This window comes from Madurella fahalii (genome assembly GCF_045866475.1).
Source record: "Madurella fahalii IFM 68171 DNA, scaffold_6, whole genome shotgun sequence".
NCBI lineage: Eukaryota > Fungi > Ascomycota > Sordariomycetes > Sordariales > Madurella > Madurella fahalii.
This window is the reverse complement of record NW_027263976.1, coordinates 1,059,801-1,078,045: the sequence shown is the minus strand read 5'-3', so window position 1 is coordinate 1,078,045 and position 18,245 is coordinate 1,059,801. Positions and strand designations below refer to the sequence as shown.

The following is an 18,245-nucleotide window of genomic DNA, read 5'->3' as shown; positions in this document are numbered from 1 at the left end:
TAGCGGCTGTTAGTACACTCCCGGTAAGCCGGCACTTTGACTAACAGATGTGAACTTGATACTCCCTGTCAACCGTGGCCGATGAAACAACTCCTGTTTCATAGCCAAAATTTAGTCCGCATGCTCAATGGCAGAGTCCCGCTTGTGACACCCATCTTCATGGTCATTAGCCCCGCTTTCTTGTTTCCATCCTTCGAGATTGTTTGTCCTACAGTGCAGGGAGCATCGCCGACTTCGCGGCGCGCCGTAAAAGCCGCTTCGTTCTATCCTTGTCAGCTGGGCCAAACCCAGGGTGAGCCAATGTCAAGGGTTGACGATTACTCTGTGATCCTAGCAAGAGTCATTGCCGGGCACCTACGGCGCTGTAAGATATCAGAGGCACAAAGAAGCGCATTGGGAAAGGCGCATTTTTAGGGATGGCTTTGGGCTCTTTGTGACGTTGGTACCAAACGGTGGGGCAATTGGGGGGGGGGGGGGGGTTGAGGATGGGGTGGTGGGCAATACGAAAGCAACAGAGGGTTTCTGTGTAGCACGTGTTGGTTCGAAAGCTGGTGCCTCGTGTGGCACTTGTCTCGCCCGAGATGACCGAATTCGAGCGGTAGGAGTCCGGCGTCGCATGCCATGTATCGAGTTGGCGCCGTCGCCCCGGAGAATTTTGAGAATTCAAGTCCAAATCACCTATCGCAGGTGCGCCGGTGCCCGATTTACTCCAACCCTGGACTCCTTGCCATTTTGGAATTTGGATGCTATCCTTGAAGAAGCGCCTAGCCTGGCCCGTGCTTGTTTCATATCAGGGGGCATCCTCAAGCGATTGGCGAAGCCGGTGAGTTCTGTGGGTGGTCCTTTACGGCCTGTCCAATCCGTCGCCTGCACACCCCCTCTCTGCTCGCCGATAACACGCGCTGCACCTCCCGCAGTCGGTCAGCACCCAGCGAAGCCCGCCGTTGCCCCCGAACCCATCAGCCTGAATTGGCGCATGTGGGACGCAAATCGCTCCCCTGGGCCGCCCCACTCCATCTTTCCGCCGATCCCTGAAGGAGAGTTGAAGCGTCCCAGCACAAACTTGGGTTTCCCTTCGCTCGGCGGATTTGAAATGCGGACGCCTCAACACCACCTCATCTGACGGGCCGGCACTGTCCCATCCAGAATTTCTATTTTGTTTCTGTTTCGCGTTTTGTCTTCATATCTTTTTTTTACAACGACCTCTCCCGGCGGGAGACCATAGACCCCCCTCCCGTCTGTCTCGGGATTAGGAACACTAAAGAGGAATCCTTCTCGTCAGACGAAGCAGGCGTTCCGCTGCCTCGCGCGGCGATTCGAACCATCGCACCGCGACCCATCCTTGTTGCTCATTTTCGTAACAGACGGCCGAGAGCTAGCGCATCTCTCTGCAAGGGCGATTAAGCTCCCGGCCCTCGTTCGCCACGGCCAATTCTAGACGACTCACACCACGAGCTCCGCAGTCGCCGATTTCCGCGCTACGGGAGAACATCCGGAGCTCAACCTACTCTCTTGCGTATTCCATTGTGGGTTTGATAGCCAGTTGCCATGGCAATGCTGGCTTCAAAAGCGTTTCCAGCCGCGCTGGGTTCTCAACCCTCAGGCATGATGATGGCCACGCCGCAGTCCGCGTACCCTCCTACTCGGCGGGTGCCCACGATTCCGACGACGACCCAGAACTACGCGAGCCCAACTGAATCCGATTTCGAAGACGACGGCGCCGACTCTGTGAAGAACTGGGACGAGGACAGGGTATGCGAATATCTTAGGAGTGTTAAATGCGGCGAGTACGAAAAGCTCTTCCGCAAGAACCACATCAACGGCGAAAACCTGTTGGAGATGGACAAGGAGGTGCTGAAAGAGATGGGTATCGAAAAGGTCGGGGACCGTGTGCGCCTCTTCTTGAGCATCAAGAAGCTGCGGACAAAGACGTTTGCGAACCAGAGAAGGCGGCAGAGAGTAAGTTGATCGGTGACCAAAACTCGACCGTAGGCGTATGGCTGACGATCGCTCCAGGATTCGTTCGCCGCGCTCGACACACAGTATGCCACAACCTCATCTTCGCCGCGGCCATCTGGCGGCCGCGCGGTACCCCCGACATCAGCAAACAAGAGATACTCGCGCCAGTATGATTTCCAAATCGCCGGCCCGCCTGTTGACACCTCAAAACCGACATCGCGGCCTACATCCCCGCTGCCGAGCTCCGACTTCAAAGGCTCCGCGCGGCAGAGATATCCGCAGCCTCAAACATACAGCGGTCAGCCGACACCTGCATCCGCAAGATTTCCCATGTCTCCACCTGAGCAGCCGCACACCGGCCGCCTGGTGCACACCAGGAATCAGTCAAGTATGGATGGCTCGTTGATGGCCGCATTGCCCCCGGGCCAGGACGTTATCCGTGTTATATCAACGGGAGGAGTGACCAAGGTCGTCAAGATTGCCGACTGCCAGACATGCGAAGAGGTGATGCGCGTGACGCTGCGGAAGTTTGCATTACGAGAAGACCACGAACGGAACTACTGCTTCTGGGTTCTTACCGGGGTTGAGCCCGATCCGAACCAGTGCCGCCGCCTGGGCGACACGGAGCTCTGGAGAGTCATCAAGGACCACACACGCCCCGAGCGGAACCGCCTCATCCTGAGGCGCGTGCCTGCCGGAGTACCGGGCCAGTCGGAGCTCGAGAGGGCTGCGGCCATCGCTATGGAGGAAGCTCAACAAAATCACAACCGCGCCCTGGAAAACATGGACAAGCGGAGTCAGCTCAAGGCGCAGAAGGTTCTAGGCGAATCGTGGGAGACCATGCAGCCACCCCTTTCGCCTGTCTCCTATCAAGACCGTGAAAGAAATGTGTACAACGCCGCCAGGGACCTGGAGCGGCCAGCACCCATCGAAACGGCCCAGGCGGTCCCCCGCCGCAAAGCCTTATTGCGCCAATTTGGTGGATTGAGGCCGCCGAGCGAGTTGATAGCATCGGACCTTACGAGTTACTTTGCGGATCACTCCCGAGAGGCCATCGACAGGATAGCACGCATGTCCATGAGGCGGTCGCAGCGCCTCAGCAAGGTGAACCATCGCCTGAGCGTAGCGAGCACGCTGAGCTTCGCCTCTAGCGTCCAGGATGCGCCACCGATCCCCACCATCGCAGACAGCTGGTTGACGGCTTCCAACCAAATCGCCAAGGTCCGTCCCCAGCTGCAAGGCCGGTTTCCTCATGGTTACCGAGACTCGGTCGCTTCCTCGGTTCTCGACACGCTGCAGGAGGAGTCATCCCCAATCGAGCCGAACCGAAAGTCCTATGTCTCGTTTGCCGACAGTGGCTCCGATTCGGCTCCCATAAGCATCACCGACCCGGAGGGCAACATCGTCCGACACAGCTACTACGACGGGGAGAGCACCACTGGCTCGGGCGGCTCTCTACAGGACGTCAACCAAGCCCTGACCGAGGACGGAGAGGACGCCGACGAAGAGCTGCAGAGCTTCCTTGCGGGCGAATCGTGGGACGACAGCAAGTGGATGAAGGGAGCGTTAATCGGGCAAGGTTCCTTTGGTTGTGTCTACCTCGCGCTGCACGCCGTCACTGGCGAGCTGCTCGCCGTGAAGCAGGTCGAGACGCCTTCGCCGGGCACAAACAGCCAGAGCGATTCGCGCAAGAAGAGCATGATTGAGGCGCTGAAGCGCGAGATCAGTCTTCTGCGTGACCTTCGCCATCCCAACATCGTGCAGTACCTAGGCTGCGGCTCCTCGGCCGAATACCTCAACATTTTCCTCGAGTACGTCCCCGGCGGCTCTGTCCAGACAATGCTCAACTCGTACGGCGCCTTGCCCGAACCCCTCGTGCGCAGCTTTGTCCGGCAGATCCTGAACGGCCTGTCATACCTCCACAACCGCGACATCATCCACCGCGACATCAAGGGCGCCAACATCCTGGTCGACAACAAGGGCACCATCAAGATCTCGGACTTTGGCATCTCCAAGAAGCTCGAGGCGACCAACATACTAAACGGCGCCAACAACAACAAGCACCGCCCTTCGCTGCAGGGGTCCGTGTTCTGGATGGCCCCCGAGGTGGTCAAGCAGACATCGTACACGAGGAAGGCTGACATCTGGTCACTGGGGTGCCTGGTTGTGGAGATGATGACGGGCACGCACCCGTTCCCGGACTGCACCCAGCTGCAGGCCATCTTCAAGATTGGCGGGTCGAAAGCCGCGCCGACGATCCCCGAGCACGCGAGCGAAGAGGCCAAGCAGTTCTTGGCGCAGACCTTTGAGATTGATCATAATAAGCGGCCGAGCGCGGATGATTTGATGTTGAGTCCGTTTCTGACACCGCCGGCTTGATCTAGGAAGTTCTTTTTTTCTAGGGTGGGACGGGTCTGATAAATTTTCGATTCTCTTGGATTCTCTTCGCTTCGTATTTACACTTGGCTCTCTTCTAACTAGCTATCTATCTATCTTGCCTACATGTGGATAGGTAGATGGATGGATGGATGGATGGATGGATGGATGGATGGATGGGGCTTTTTTGATGTATTCGATATATCTCACTCTTGTCTTCTCTTCTCTTCTCTCCCCCCTCTTATTTTCTTTCGGTGTATATCAGCACGGGCTCTTCTATCGAATCACCGGGGGGGTATGTGGGACGTTGTTTTTGATGAATTCATGACAGTTTGCCGGGGCCGGGAGAGTGTTAAATGACAATGATGACGATGGGTGGGGGAAGGGGGCTACGGAGGCATGTACCATTCAAGACCCGACTCGGGTCGTTTGTGAGGGAGGTGGGATTTCCCCATGATGTCACGGTACGCCGCACACGTGGATATCGCATACAAGGCAGGCAGGGTAGTCAGTCAAACATACGCGGCGCAAGAGACACCAAAAGAGCATTTTTACTGGTAGTTTTGGTTTCCGGCGGACTCTCCCCGACATGTTCTGCGTGTGTGTATGTGTGTGTTTGTATGTGTTTGTGTGTGTGTGATGATCATCGTAAAGGTTTCTCCTCCATGACGTCGTCGCCGATGCCGGGTTGCCGAGATGGTCGACCGGTCGGCTTGCTCGGCATCCAAGTCATCGGCCATCTCCCCCCCGATTTTCCCCCGCCTTGGTTGTTTATTTTATTCCGGAGAATACCAAGACATCCCTACATAAACTAGCTTGTTACATCTAAATCCAGTTCCGGTGTTCTTTACGGTTCCATGTCAACCAGTCGTCCCGCGTACTGTACATGGCTATTCCGGGCGACGGGAAGGATCGTTGCAGCGCCGCTCGTCTTGGTTTTAGCGCGCTGTCGTGTACGTGTACTGTACAATAGTGTTCAAGCAGAGTACGTGTATTGCTACCGGGATTGGGTTGGGGGTAGGTAAGCAGAGCGGCGCGGTGCGGTTTTTCCCTCCTGTGGAGTATATACAGCTATCGTCAGTGGCTTAGTGGGCCAAATCAGTCAGTCAGTCACTCACTCATTCAGTCAGTCGGTCGGTCGATGGGAGAATGACAAAGCCTCCTCCCCTGGAGGATGGGCGGTGAGGTTGGAGTTTGCGAAAGGGGGGAGTGTGCAGCTGCCGTGCCGTGCCACGAGACAACGGGGAGGGATGGTCCGCACGTTGCATTGTCTCGTGGCTTTTATGACAGGACGGCTTGGCTGTGATTACCCGGGTCTGTGGTATATTGGGGGCTTTTCGTGGTTTCTATATATAGGGGGGCTCACTCGTGGGGCTCCAAATTGGTGGTGCAGCGTCGCATTTTCGGGTGTTACCGTCTTCGGAGGGGGGAATCGGGGAAGCGGGGGGATCAGTCCGGCTATGCTGGGGGGGCAGGATTGGGTTGATCCCCCACGTAAGGCGAAGGAATTGTTTTCTTACACATGATTCCATGTTATGCACTGCACAGGATGTTGTGCGGATGGAGGGTAAGGGCGGATTCCTCCAGGGCAATGTTGGAGAATCCTGTGAATGGCTTGGCGGGTTCGCTCGGCTGGACTCAAGAGGTGCTTTAAACAACATCTATATTGTTCTGGAGAATAAGTAATGAGACCGCAAATCATATCTCTGTCCGTCAACTCCGTTGTTTGTCCACCTTGAACAGCGGACTGGCGGCGGCGAAATAACTCCAGTGGCATCATATGCTGCATACGCCTATCCTATGGCGCAAAATCCCTTAGAAACACGGGCCCCCTTTTAGATAGTCCTCAAGCAATCTCGTTATTCTTTGCTATTCCATTACTAATACCAGCGCCAATCCCTTCTCGGTGTGTACGAACGCACATTGTTGCCAGGTTTGCCTTCCTTTTCCTCTCCCGTATCAAACAACGACAGAAAATGAAACTCAACGCGGCCGGACCGTAATTCAGACGTAAAATGTACCCTTTGGTTAAGAAGCCTCCAAGTGAGAAGCAATATTACCTATCAGCAGCCATCAACACAGCCATCTACCCCAGCTGGACTTCCCCCATCACCCTTAAGCTGAGAGCGAGGGCTTGTGTAGCTTCGCCTTGATCTTACTCTTCAGGCTCGTCTTTTCCTTCCCTCCATTCGAATCATGCTTGTCGCCTGCCTCCACCTCGGCTCCCTCCCCTTTGTGTATGCCCTTCTGCTCCAGCAGCCCTGCAATCCTCAGTGTTAGCACAGACTGTCTTCAAAATACACCCCTCAGGGGATTATGAGAGAGAAAAAGAGATTTGCTTTTCTAAGAAAGGGTAAACTCACGATCGGCCTCCCTCCCCGCCCCAGGCCGGGAGGCATCAAAGTCACCGCCCTCGGCCGCGAGCCCGCTCGACCGGACGTACATCTCGCCCGTCCCGCCCCGGTCCTTCTCGGTCATCCCCATCTTTCCAGCCGCTTCCTCCTCCCCAAGCCCCTTGGCACTGTCGCGCCGTCTGTGGCCGACACCTTCCTCCTCCTCTCCCACGGTGCCAGCGTCCCCGCCGTGTTCTCGCGCCACCTCGGCGATGGGGCGCGGACCGGGGCCCTCCACTTTGACGGGGCGGCTTTCGATGGTTTCCTCTTCTCCTGTCTCTTCCTTCCCTTCGGTCGGGTGGCCTTTGTTGTTGCTCTTATCATCCTGGGAGGAGCGGATGGCACCGGAAGCGGCCGTGGTGGTTGTGGGCTCGGGCCCCGTGGAAGTGGACGTGGAAGGCGGAGGGGCGCGGGTGTCGATTTGGGCTTTGGTCGAGTCGTCGCGCATGCCCGAGGCGGAAGGGACGGTGGCGGGGTTGATGGTTTGTACACCCTCTTCCTGCTGCTTCTGGGATTTGGGTTCAGTAGCTACGGCCCCGGTTGTGGTTTTCGCTTGGGCCTGGGCTTCAGGCGCCGGGGTCGGTGGAAGAGGAGTCGACGCTGCCTGTGCTTGCTCGGTGCCGGAGCCCGCGCCAGTGGCGGGTGGTTTGATGGGTACTTCCTCGGTTTCCGTGCTGCGCTGTTCGGTCGAAGCGAGGGCGGCTTCATTAGGCTCTGGAGGAGGAGATGGCGGTTAGGGATGAGCTCGGGGTTTCGTTGCAGCTAAAGGTCACTCTGCAGCATAAGTAAGTACAGGGATGTCCGTAGGATGTGCAAAGATGGGAATCCTACCACCAATGTTGCCGGCATCGTAGGGCTCGCCGGCGGCCACATTGCCCATCATGCCCGAGACGGGCTCCTCGTGGGACTTGGTATCGCCCCAAATAGCCTTGGAGGCGGCGTTGGTAATGTTTTGGATAGTCTCCATGGCGTTCATTAGCAGTGAAAGCCTGGGCAATACGTTTCTTGGGGAAAGGTTTGGCCTGGAACGTGTGGAGTTGCTACATCGAGTTGATGGTGGTACAGCGATGCCAAGGAAGAGGTGCGGACCCCTTTATGCTTGATTCTGCTTCTGCTAAAATCAGCTACCTCATCCATCGACATTCGCTCAAAGACCAGTGACGTAGGAGGGGCGCCAGAGCGTCTACAACCCTCAGATAGTGTACCAATACGAAGCCTTGAACGCCCGTTACCGGGTTCTGTGCGTTGACATTCTATGACCAGGCGGACGGTCGGACGCCCTGCAACCCCAGTGGCACCGTCAATCGCAGGCACCCAAAGAAAAGAAGTGCCACCATTCTTTGAAATGGCATTCTGGAGACGTACTACAGCGATGCTCTATCGGGAGAGTACATCGTACCCCAGCAACATTAACCAGCCAAGCAATGGCGTTGTACCGTAGACCGAGGTGAACCTACATGGCGTTACCGTAGTGTAGCCCCCGAAAGTGACGTCATGCTTGGCATCGATGCACATCGCGGGGACGCCACCCACGCGACCATTTGAGAATCCAAATGACAGAACCCGTCTTAAATCTGGGATCTGGTCCAAAGTGTGCGTGCAATATCCAGATATTCGCATTCTCCATCCAGCAGGCTACCGGCAGTGCTTGCATCGTTGTTAGATCGATGACAAGAAGTGCGAGGCGGATGCTGTGCGCTTCTAAGATGCCGTCTGTGGCATGTACGTAGAGTAGACACGATACCGCGGGCGAAATAAGAGTTGAATGCACACTAGTGTAATAGGGGACCCGCTTACCATGCGCAAGCATGCAGCATAGTTTCTTCTTTCTGGAAGCTAGGGTCAGCCAGATGTATTATTCTCCACATCATAGACAAATCCCAGCTGGAAGATTTAGCAAAAAAAGGGAAAAGAAAAGAGGTCCTACCCGGAATCGAACCGGGGTTGCCGGAATGCTCTGAACAATCAGAATCCGGAGTGATAACCGCTACACTATAGAACCATTTGACCTTTCTTACAAGGAGAACCGCTGCAGCGCTTTATGAAAGGCTTACCTCACCCTCGCCCCAACGCATGCCCACAACGATTGTGGAATACGTCTGCACAACCACGTCTAGTGCGATCTTTGCTTTGATGAAGTCTCATCAAACCGCTGGCTTATCTCAAAGTCTTTCAAGCTCGCCGTGGTCAGTTAATTCCTCATTTGGCTTCCATTCCGGAAGCGTGTGGATGGTTGTCTGACAGAACGTTGAGAAAGCGAGGGGGGATTGTAAAACCTCGGACACGGTAGGTTGCGAATGATGGAAAGGACGAAGGCTGCATTTTCGAGTGCAGCAGCTCTAAGCAATAACTCAAGAAAGAGGGCTGGAACCCGGGCATACGGATTACTTACGTAGAGATGATTGCAGACGAGATGGTTAGAATGCTTTACTTCCAGAAGCACATGAAATGCAAGGACAACTTGGCCGCGTCCAGGTAGCCAGGGGCTGCGATATGTATTCTGCCCCATAACCACCAATCTATAACTTGACGCTCTTGATGAGCCCCGTTTTGATACCCGACGTCTCTCCCTGGTATCCTCCGGGGCCTTCGCCGCCCTTGTACACAGCCTTGACGCTCCGCAGCTTCTTCTGCTTCTCCTCGAACTTCATACGCTTCTTGACGCGCGGGTTGCGCACCTCCTTCTTCCGGTGGGGGGTCAACCCCTTGTTCTTTTGGATTTGGTACGTGATCTGCCGCTTTCCGTCAGGCCCCAGCTGCTCCGTCTCTACGACGCGGTCGCCCTTGCGGGCCTGCGCCAGCGCCTCGTACCGCGCCGCCTTGTCCTCGCGCTTCTTCTGTGCCTTCTGCGCCACCATGTCGTAGTACTCGTCCTCATCGCCGCGGACCTGCTTGGCTACGGCAGCATCGTTGCCGTCGCTGTCGTCGGCGCCCAGGTCGGCGCCGAACTTGCTGCCCTTCTTGCCGCGCCGCTCTGCCTCAGCATTCAAACGGGCTTGGCGGTCCCTCTGTTGATAGAGTCAGCGAGATAACTTTGTGATGCGTGACCGGGGGACGGTAACTTACGAGTCGCTCGCGGTACGGAATATCCATGTCACCGCCGGCATCGTGGCCAGCACCAGCACGGCGATTGGCCTTCTGGACGATCTGCGAAGTGTAGAACTTCAGGCTCTTCTTGCGACGAGCCTTGTCAGCTGCTGTGCGGGCGTCGAGGGCCTCCTCTTCGCCAAAGTCAGACCGGTTATCGTCCACGTCGACATCAGCAGAAGCGGTAGGCGCCGTGGCTGCCTTGCTGGCCTTCTTGGTGCTCTTGAGCAGCGTAGATAAGTCCGCCAGAGACTGCTCAACCGCCTTCGCCTTCCTAGCCGCCTCTGCCGCCTTCTTCTGGCTAGCCTTGATCTCTGCCTTGGAGAGCTTCTCCTTTGTCTTTTCCTTCTTCGGCGGCGGTACGGCATCGAGCATCTCCAGATCCTCATCCTCGGGGGGCGAGAGCATGCCGGTGCTTGAGCGAGCTGTTTTGGCTGGCCTGAGCTGCTGGACTTTCAGCCAGGCTTCGCGGCACTCCACTAGAGTCTCCATGACCTCGTGGTCTCGGAGCTCCGACGGGCTCAACGTTGCCGCTGAGCCGTCACCGTCGCGCGAAGGAGACGTAAGGATCGCAAAGTAGCTGGCCAACGATGCAACATAACACCCTAGGAGCCAAGATTTGATCACCTCCAGCGACCTGGCCGGTTTCCCTTCGGCCTCTTTCTGTAATGTGGCGAGGAGTGGCCGTAGTTCTCTGAATTCGTCCACCAGGTAGTCAAACTCTGGATACCGAGCTTGCAGGAGCTTTTGTCTTTCCTCGGGTCCCATGTCCTCAGTCACCTCGACCTCCTTCAAGACCTCTGTCACGACTTCTTTATCCTCCGCTGTCTGTTCTTTAGGGGCTAGCCACTCGCCCTCGTCAAAGGCAAAGTCGGCTTCCTGCATCTTGGCCAACTTCTTGGCCTGGAGACGCCGCGCCTCTGCCTCTTCTTCCTGCAATGCATATCAGCTCGTAATCCTCCCAAGTCCTAAGCCATAACAACCTACCAGGGCATCGGCCTCCGTCTCGATATTATCCGCATTATAATACTCCTTCTTCGAAGAACCCCACCAGCCCTCGTCGCCCTCTTCTTCCCCGCCTGCTTGCTCTTCCCCTTCGGACGCATCCTCGCCGCGCGTCACAGACTTCTTGCCTCCTTTACTCCTCGGCAGTGCGTGGTCTTCTTCCTCACTCTCATCCGAATCGTCCTCCTCGAAGACCTCCTCGTCCGACACTTCCAGAAAAGCCTCCTCCCTTTCCTGCCTCTTGAGGCGCTTTGAGCGCGGCTCGTCATCGTCATCGAAGTCAATGCGGTCCTGGTTGTCGTAGTACTCGTCCTCGGAATTGGCGACGTCTTCGTAGGTCCTGATGGTGAGGCGAGCGTCTTTCGCATCTATTTCTCGCGGTCCGCTGGGCTCCGACTTGCGGGAGACCTTTCTCTTTTTGGCCATCTTTGGTAATCCTGCGGCGCTGGACTCGTCGATGTAGGCAAATAAAATTGACGATGGTCCGTTGTCGGGAAACAGACACTGTCCGGCTATGGCGTGTTACGGCCGAGAGTGGGGTTATCACTGCTGAAGCTTCAGCGCCATCCAGTGGCAGAATTTTTTTTTTCCTGGCTGCTCGATGCTCACCGACTGCCCCCTGTGGGTTGGTCCCAGCCCCACCTTTCCCGCCGCTTGGTGGACCCTGTTGATGTGCAGGATCCACCGCACCTCGGACTGCAGCTTGCAGCTCGCATCTAACCCCTGTTTCACGACAACTTTCAATGGCAACACTGAAGCTCTCACTGAGCAACACCTGTCGCTCATGGAGATCCTGCAGAGGTCCGGTATCTCCTTGCCAATTGCTACCGCCGCGTTAGGCGCCATACTTGCCCTAATTACAGGCATGGGATTATTCAACAGAAAGAACCAGATGCCCGTCGAGGGCCGGGTACGTCTTGTCTCCTGAATCTCATCCCCAAACACGCGCAACATACCGTTAACTCATTGATCACAGACGGTCCTCATCACCGGGGCCTCCGAGGGCATGGGCCGCAGCGCAGCCATCCAGCTTGCAGCCAAAGGCGCCAACCTCATTCTCGTCTCACGGAATGTCGGCCGTCTCGAGGAAGCCCTTGCTGACGTCAAGGTAAGCCGCCATCTGAACCTTCTTAACTGTGTTCAGCCACTCACACTCCCTTCCCATAGGCGGCCGCCAAGTCGCCCTCGACCCAACGCTTCACCTACATATCCGCCGATGTCTCGGAGCACGACTACGCCGCGCGCGTAATTGCCGAAGCCATCGCCTGGAACGGCGGCGGCGCCCCGGACATTGTGTGGTGCATCGCGGGCATGTCGACGCCGATGCTCTGGGCGGGCGACGACGACGCCCTGGCCGCCGCGCGGCGCAACATGGACGTCAACTTTTTCGGGTCGGCCGAGATGTCGCGCGCCATCCTGCGCGAGTGGACCAGCCCAGAGAGCAGCAACCCCGGGGGTGCCGCCGAGCCGAAGCACATCATCTTCACGGCGTCGGTATTGGCGCTGTTCGCCATCGCCGGCTACGGGCCCTACACGCCCTCTAAGTGGGCGCTGCGTGGCCTGGCGGATACCCTGGCCATGGAGCTGAATCTGTATCCCGACAATCCGGTCAAGGTGCATGTGGTGTATCCGGCTACCATTACGAGCCCCGGGCTAGAGAGGGAGAACCAGACCAAGCCAGGGATCACGCTCGAGTTGGAGAAGGACGACCCGCCAGAGACGCCGGACACGGTCGCGAGGAGGGCGATTGCTGGGTTGGAGAAGGGCGAGTACTACGTTACCGCATCGTTTTTGGGGAATCTGATGAGATGTGGCATCTTGGGCGGTTCGCCGAGGAACAACTGGCTTTTCGACACGCTGCTCGGGTGGATTGTGCCAGTGATTTACTTTTTTGTGCTCAAGACGATGAATTCGCAGGTGGTGGCCTGGGCACGGAAACACGGCCATCCAGCGAAGAGTACCAGGACGGCGTGAGTTGTCAGAGGAAGAGGTGCGTCTGCACGAAAGGGAAGCTGGTAATGCCCGTCCCGGGATTGAGACGGTGTAATGTATAGTCAAGTAAAGATTGTGTAGAACTATCGGGTCCTCCAGAGTATCTCGTTCTACACCGGCCTGCAATAACCTGCTCGCGTCTCCATTTAATGGATTTTTGAGAGCGAGCACACACCCTGTGTGGAGCAACCAAACTGGGACGACATTAAGAACTACCGCCGTTGCCTGAGGAGGCAATTGTAACACGAACAGTTGTCCCCCACAAAAAAAGCATAGCGCTGTAGATTCAAACTGCCCGCGGAAAGATTCATAAGCTGCCCTTTGATACCCGCATTTGATTTCATTTTGACCGCCGTCGAATCTCCTAGAGCAACTCAGCTTCAAACAAAGTATATAAACCACCCTGACTCCGGTTGTATGGTATCGTAGCCATCCAGTCCCCTCGCATACCCGCCATCCCCTTCCTCCCCCTCCTTCCCCTCCTCCCACCTCCTAACCCGCATCCCCACCGACCCAGCGACCATCTCCGCCTGCCTCCCGAACCCATCCTCCACTAACCGAACCGGCACCTTCACAAACCCCATGGGCACCTGGCCCCTCTCCAACCCGGCCGGGTGGGCGTCGCGCAAGCAGGCGCCTTCCTCATCCCACCACGCAAACGCCGTGACCCAGCCCGAGTACGCCACCTTGCCGCTCCCGTTGGGCTCCTCCCGGTCCACGACGCCCCGCCAGAACAGCCTCGCGCGCTCGCCGCGCGGGTCCCGGAAGCTCTCCTCGAAGCCGTCCAGCACGGGCCGCAGCGCCTCGCGATACCACCTCTCGGCGCCGGCGCCGAGCCGGCCCGCGCCCAGGTAGGAGGCGCAGCGGGCGGAGAGGGCGGCCCAGTCGCCGGGCGCGCCCAGCAGGCGCACCGCGGGGATGCCGCAGCGCGTGCCCCACGAGTAGACAAAGTACTTGTGCATGGTGCCGAGGAGGGCGACGCACGCGGCGGCGGTGTCGGCGGCGAGGGTGGTGGAGAAGGACGGGAGGACAAAGTCCTCGAGCAGGGCGGGGTCGGCGAGCTCGCCGGCGAGGAGGGCGGCCATCTGCCCTGCGATGGCGCCGTGGTCGGTGCTGGGGGAGAGCGGCGTCTCGATGTGGAGCTCCTTCTTGTCGGTCTGGGCGCCGGTGGGCGGGCTGTGTAGTAGGAGAGACCGGAGAGTGGAGGCATTGGCGTTGATGTAGATGCTTAGCTGGGTTAAGATGGCGAGCCAGACGTCATCAGGGCGGAGGACGAGGTTGTGGTGGTTGTTGTAGGCTTCGAGGCAGGAAAAGATGAGGCCGTTTTTGGCGGCGTAGGTGGTCGACGTGGTGCGGGAGAGGGTGGGAAAGGAGGACTGTATGAGCTCCTTATGGGGACGTAACCTAGTTCTGGGGTTGCCGTCGACGTCGTCGTCGGTGGTTATACTGGCTAAGAGTTGTTCTGCGGATGTAGCGTGGGTGTAGCCGGAGAGGCGTGCCGGCTCCGGCGTCCGGGATGAGGGATGAATTGTCACTGACATCTTGGATTTGTACGTACATGAATTTGCCAGGGGAAATGGAAAAGGGGGGGGGGAGACATCGGATGTTAGGGACGGCTTAATAGCGAGGAGAGGAGAGGTATCAACCCGGCCCTACCAGGTTTGTCCAACGTGGGACGTAGCACAATCGGGACCTACCCATCCGAGCAAGATGCTGCATCTTGAAAAAGTACAGAGAGACCATAGCAGTCGGGTATGAATGCGACTACAAAGCAGTGGGGGTGTTGTGTGTAAGTGACTGCAGCAGAGACCCACGTGCACATTGGATGACACTAAGCCCTATCGCTGACCGAGCCCCTATTTATATACAGTACTGTACATACGGGGCGGTTCCGTACAGTGCCCGGAGCGCCATTGCCTACCTTATCACCTGGGCACATATATTTAAAGAGGTACCGATCGTCGGGCCCAGGGCTTGTCTGGAGCCAGGTGATTGATGGGTTTGCAGTCAGGCTCTGGGGGCTGGTAGAGCTGATTGGAGCTACAAGCAAGGGCAGCAGGATAGGCAAAGGCCGGCCGGGCTTGCAAGCTGCTGACTCCTTCCAAAACCGTCTACCGATCTCGGCCTCATGGGTCACCTTATCCGCTTCTAAAGAGTACCGGCCGGGCTTGTGGAACACGCATGAGGAACTTGTCGCATTCGTGACTCTGTTAACCCTGGTAAATCCGGGTGACCAGGTCTCATCTATTGGCTGGGTTGTCGATGAGTTGAACAGCATTTCAGTGAGCGGTGAATACAACAGCTGGTTCAGAGTTTGTATCGGTTGACGTGTGGAATGCCATGTTTTGGGTGGCGGCAAGATGTAGGTAGAGTTGACGACAGGTTGAACAAAATCGCACACAACTGCAGGCAGGTGGCTTGGTAAGAGCTGCGGTAGTTACCGGCGATTACCTGTTGCAGAAAACGAGGTGTGACTCTGCACCCACAAACAAGTCACTGGCTGTAAAGCCTGAGAGACAAGAGGTATGAAAGCCCGCGGCAGCAAGGGATATCATGGATTTGGAGTTTCACGTGTTGCAAGAGGCGAGAGCACTGCTGAGTCCAAGAGACCAGGGCAGAAGCACTGACCCCAAATGGTGCGGCGCACAGGGCCTGCTCATTTAACAAGCTTGTGTGATTGGGCAATCGCACAAAATTCTCCGCCTGGCGGCCAGCGCCTCCTTCCTGCTCAGCTCTCCTTCAACCTCAACGTCCCAAAAATACTCGCCTTACAGCTGATGACAGCTGCTCATCCACCAACGATCCCTCCCGACGAAGCAACCGACTCTTGGGGATTTATTTCGTTTCGGCGGGCACGAGCATGAAATCGTCCGTCGTCCGCTCCCAGCGAGGCCGACCGAGCAAGGTGACAAAGCCGGCCGCCCCGACACGCGGTCGCCCCGCGCGTCAGGCTGCAGCGCAACTGGCTGCCCACGACGCCCACTCGCTTGTCGAGGAACTCAAGAACGACGCCACCGCGGCCGCCGCGGCATCTGTTTTCGACGACGTTAGGATGGGAGCTGAGGAGTACGCTGCCGCTGCCGCTGCCGCTGCCGCCATGGACACCGACCTGACCGAGGATGCCCATGGCGAAGCCGAGGCCGACGCCGACCTCGAGCAGGATCCCACGGGCGCCACATCCGGTCTCGCACCCCATGTCGACCTCACAGCGGCCAACATGATCCCCAACGGCGGCGCAAACAGCTTCGGCGGCGCCATGCCCCAGCCCATCCAGGACCAGCCGCAGGACACGCAGCAGGGCCTAGCCCACGCCCACCAGCATCAACACCAGCCCCCCGCGCAGATGGGCGCCCCGCAGCAGATGCAAGCCGGCCACCAGCCGATGGAACCGTCCATGATCAAAACGACCGAAGAACTCGCCAGACAGTCTGGATACAGCGACCTCAATGTGGAGAGTGCTCTTGCCAAGAGACTGGCACGCGAACCCGGTCATCGCCTCGCCCAGCAGCGCCGGCCAGAACAGTCTCTCAACTTGGCGCGGCGGAGCAACGTCGAGGCATTGTTTGCCCACATTGCCGGCGAGCCAGCACGTGTCCCTTGCAAGAACTGCCACAAGGGCCACGGCCCTTGGACCAGCTGCATTGTTGTCGACGGTCAGATGTGCGGCAGTTGTGCCAATTGCTGGTTCAATGCCAGCGGCGCGAGGTGTAGCTTCCACGGTAGGTCTAAGTCCCGGGTTGGAAAGCACTGAACTTCTTCTGACCCTGTCCCCGCAGAGACACGTAATCCCCAGGCCGTCCCCCAGCACCCAGCCATCATGCCAGCCGGCGCTGCTGGCCTCGCTGCTGACCCTGCCTATCGATTCCAAGCTCCCCACCCGCTTCTCCAGTCTCACGGCGCCGCGATGGGGAGTGTTAGCCACGGTGGGCCGTTGTTGGCCACCAACCCCATGTTCCAGCAAATGCTGAGCCGGGCTATGGGCGAGGTCCGGGCAGCCGACAAGGCTACTCGTCAGCTCATCATGATTGACATCACCGCAAAGCAGCTAGCACTGCAGATTGCCGAGTACGAAGAGATGGTCGGCAACCAAGAACCGCCAGGCGGTCCGCTCCAGTGCCAGCAGGGGATGGGTGATGAGGCGGGTTCTTAGGCCTGCCACCTTCACGTGCACCCTCTCCATCCATCTTGGATCCGCACACACCGAGCGGCCGATGACTCTTGTCGGGGCGGGCTCGCTCGCCAGCGGCGCTGGAAATCCCGGCGAGAGGCTTTCCCTTTTAGCCAACTTAGCAACCAGACCGTAACAGGGAACAGGACACCGGGCCGTCTGCACCGACACTTCTTGCGTCACCGTTCGCGTGGCGAGAAACATCTACCACTACTTTTACTATCCTCTTTCCTCCATACGTGAGCTAGAAGCTCACGTGACGATTTCTTCTAGCATGGATGCAAAGCGATACCCCGTCATTTTCTAAGCCCCCTCCCCCTCTCTTTGCGGCACACGCTGCCTCTCTCGCCTAGGGCGCCCCGTTTCTCTGCCTGGACTTGCAGAATGCTTGATTACCTTAGTAATATTATTCACTGTCCCATCACTGGCCTGTTTTCATTTTTCATTGGTTGTGGGATGATATGCGTATTGGGAGGAGAGTTGGGAATGGACGACGAATCTGCCACGGACGCCGCGAGGCACAGGCGCCCTCTGATTTTGTTTGTTTGTAGGTCAAGGAAGAAAGTGGATATGGTTCCATCAATCAGCGTAAGGAATTGATGAATGGAAGAGTATTATGAGTCTGGACCCTATTTCTGCTTCCCGTGATATATGCGTGATTGGTAACCGAGCTTTGCCTTTCCAAGCCTCAGTTCCAACACTCATACTGCGTCTTCCAGTTTAGAGCAGCACCTGCTCAAGAAGCACCGCCCGAATTCTCAGCATCAGGTCTAGCGTTACTAAGTAAGCCTAAACCCTCGGCTCCCCTTGCTCTCCACAAGAGTAGCACAATCGGTCCATGATTCAAATGCCCTGGGAACAAAGCGGGCAAGCAGACGCCTTGAATTCAAACAATAATACCCTTTGGAGATCAGGGGTCCTATCCCAGACAGCCGGGTGAAACATACACCTATTGCCACCTACACAGGAATAGCACCCTCGGACACCAAATTACCAGCCGGGATAATGGGCGGGATAAATATGCGCAAGGCTGCTAGGGCCACTAGTCCGCACCCGGTCGATCATTGACATGCCATCCGGTGTCAACGTTCCCGTTAGACGGGTAATACCCAGATCGGGCTGATCAACCGTAACCTAACGACTGATTCTTAATGCCAACCTTAAAACGCAACATAAGCTTGATCATCTCTTCCTTCTCCAACCTGCGCAGAAGCTACGTAGATCCCACTCCCTTCGCAGTCACGTTGTGCGTGTTATACCGGGTG

General features: G+C 57.2%; 6 protein-coding genes and 1 non-coding gene across 7 annotated transcripts; 3 read left to right on the top strand and 4 right to left on the bottom strand.

Moving 5' to 3' along the window:
- Window positions 1-1,548: 1,548 nt before the first annotated feature.
- Window positions 1,549-4,338, top strand: STE11 (ATP binding; the record flags this gene model as incomplete). Its single annotated transcript, XM_071065777.1, has 2 exons — window positions 1,549-1,959; window positions 2,017-4,338. The coding sequence occupies 2 exons, from the start codon at window positions 1,549-1,551 to the stop codon at window positions 4,336-4,338; spliced, it is 2,733 nt and encodes a 910-aa protein (XP_070921878.1).
- A 2,112-nt stretch (window positions 4,339-6,450) lies between these two features.
- On the bottom strand, window positions 6,451-7,695 carry MFIFM68171_10357 (uncharacterized protein; the record flags this gene model as incomplete). Its single annotated transcript, XM_071065776.1, has 3 exons — window positions 6,451-6,596; window positions 6,699-7,442; window positions 7,560-7,695. 3 exons carry the CDS (start codon window positions 7,693-7,695, stop codon window positions 6,451-6,453), a joined length of 1,026 nt encoding a protein of 341 aa, XP_070921877.1.
- Window positions 7,696-8,646: 951 nt separating this feature from the next.
- Window positions 8,647-8,730, bottom strand: MFIFM68171_t164. The gene is given in 2 exon segments: window positions 8,647-8,681; window positions 8,694-8,730. It is a non-coding gene; the product is annotated as a tRNA-Gln (tRNA).
- A 517-nt stretch (window positions 8,731-9,247) lies between these two features.
- On the bottom strand, window positions 9,248-11,246 carry SAS10 (something about silencing protein 10; the record flags this gene model as incomplete). The annotated part of the gene is made up of 3 exons (XM_071065775.1): window positions 9,248-9,736; window positions 9,795-10,748; window positions 10,803-11,246. 3 exons carry the CDS (start codon window positions 11,244-11,246, stop codon window positions 9,248-9,250), a joined length of 1,887 nt encoding a protein of 628 aa, XP_070921876.1.
- Window positions 11,247-11,604: 358 nt separating this feature from the next.
- On the top strand, window positions 11,605-12,794 carry TSC10_2 (3-dehydrosphinganine reductase; the record flags this gene model as incomplete). Its single annotated transcript, XM_071065774.1, has 3 exons — window positions 11,605-11,730; window positions 11,797-11,928; window positions 11,988-12,794. The coding sequence occupies 3 exons, from the start codon at window positions 11,605-11,607 to the stop codon at window positions 12,792-12,794; spliced, it is 1,065 nt and encodes a 354-aa protein (XP_070921875.1).
- Window positions 12,795-13,192: 398 nt separating this feature from the next.
- MFIFM68171_10354 (uncharacterized protein) lies at window positions 13,193-14,353 on the bottom strand (the record flags this gene model as incomplete). The annotated part of the gene is made up of 1 exon (XM_071065773.1): window positions 13,193-14,353. The coding sequence occupies one exon, from the start codon at window positions 14,351-14,353 to the stop codon at window positions 13,193-13,195; it is 1,161 nt and encodes a 386-aa protein (XP_070921874.1).
- A 1,319-nt stretch (window positions 14,354-15,672) lies between these two features.
- Window positions 15,673-16,962, top strand: TSC10_1 (3-dehydrosphinganine reductase; the record flags this gene model as incomplete). The annotated part of the gene is made up of 2 exons (XM_071065772.1): window positions 15,673-16,531; window positions 16,589-16,962. 2 exons carry the CDS (start codon window positions 15,673-15,675, stop codon window positions 16,960-16,962), a joined length of 1,233 nt encoding a protein of 410 aa, XP_070921873.1.
- Between the last annotated feature and the right edge of the window lie 1,283 nt (window positions 16,963-18,245).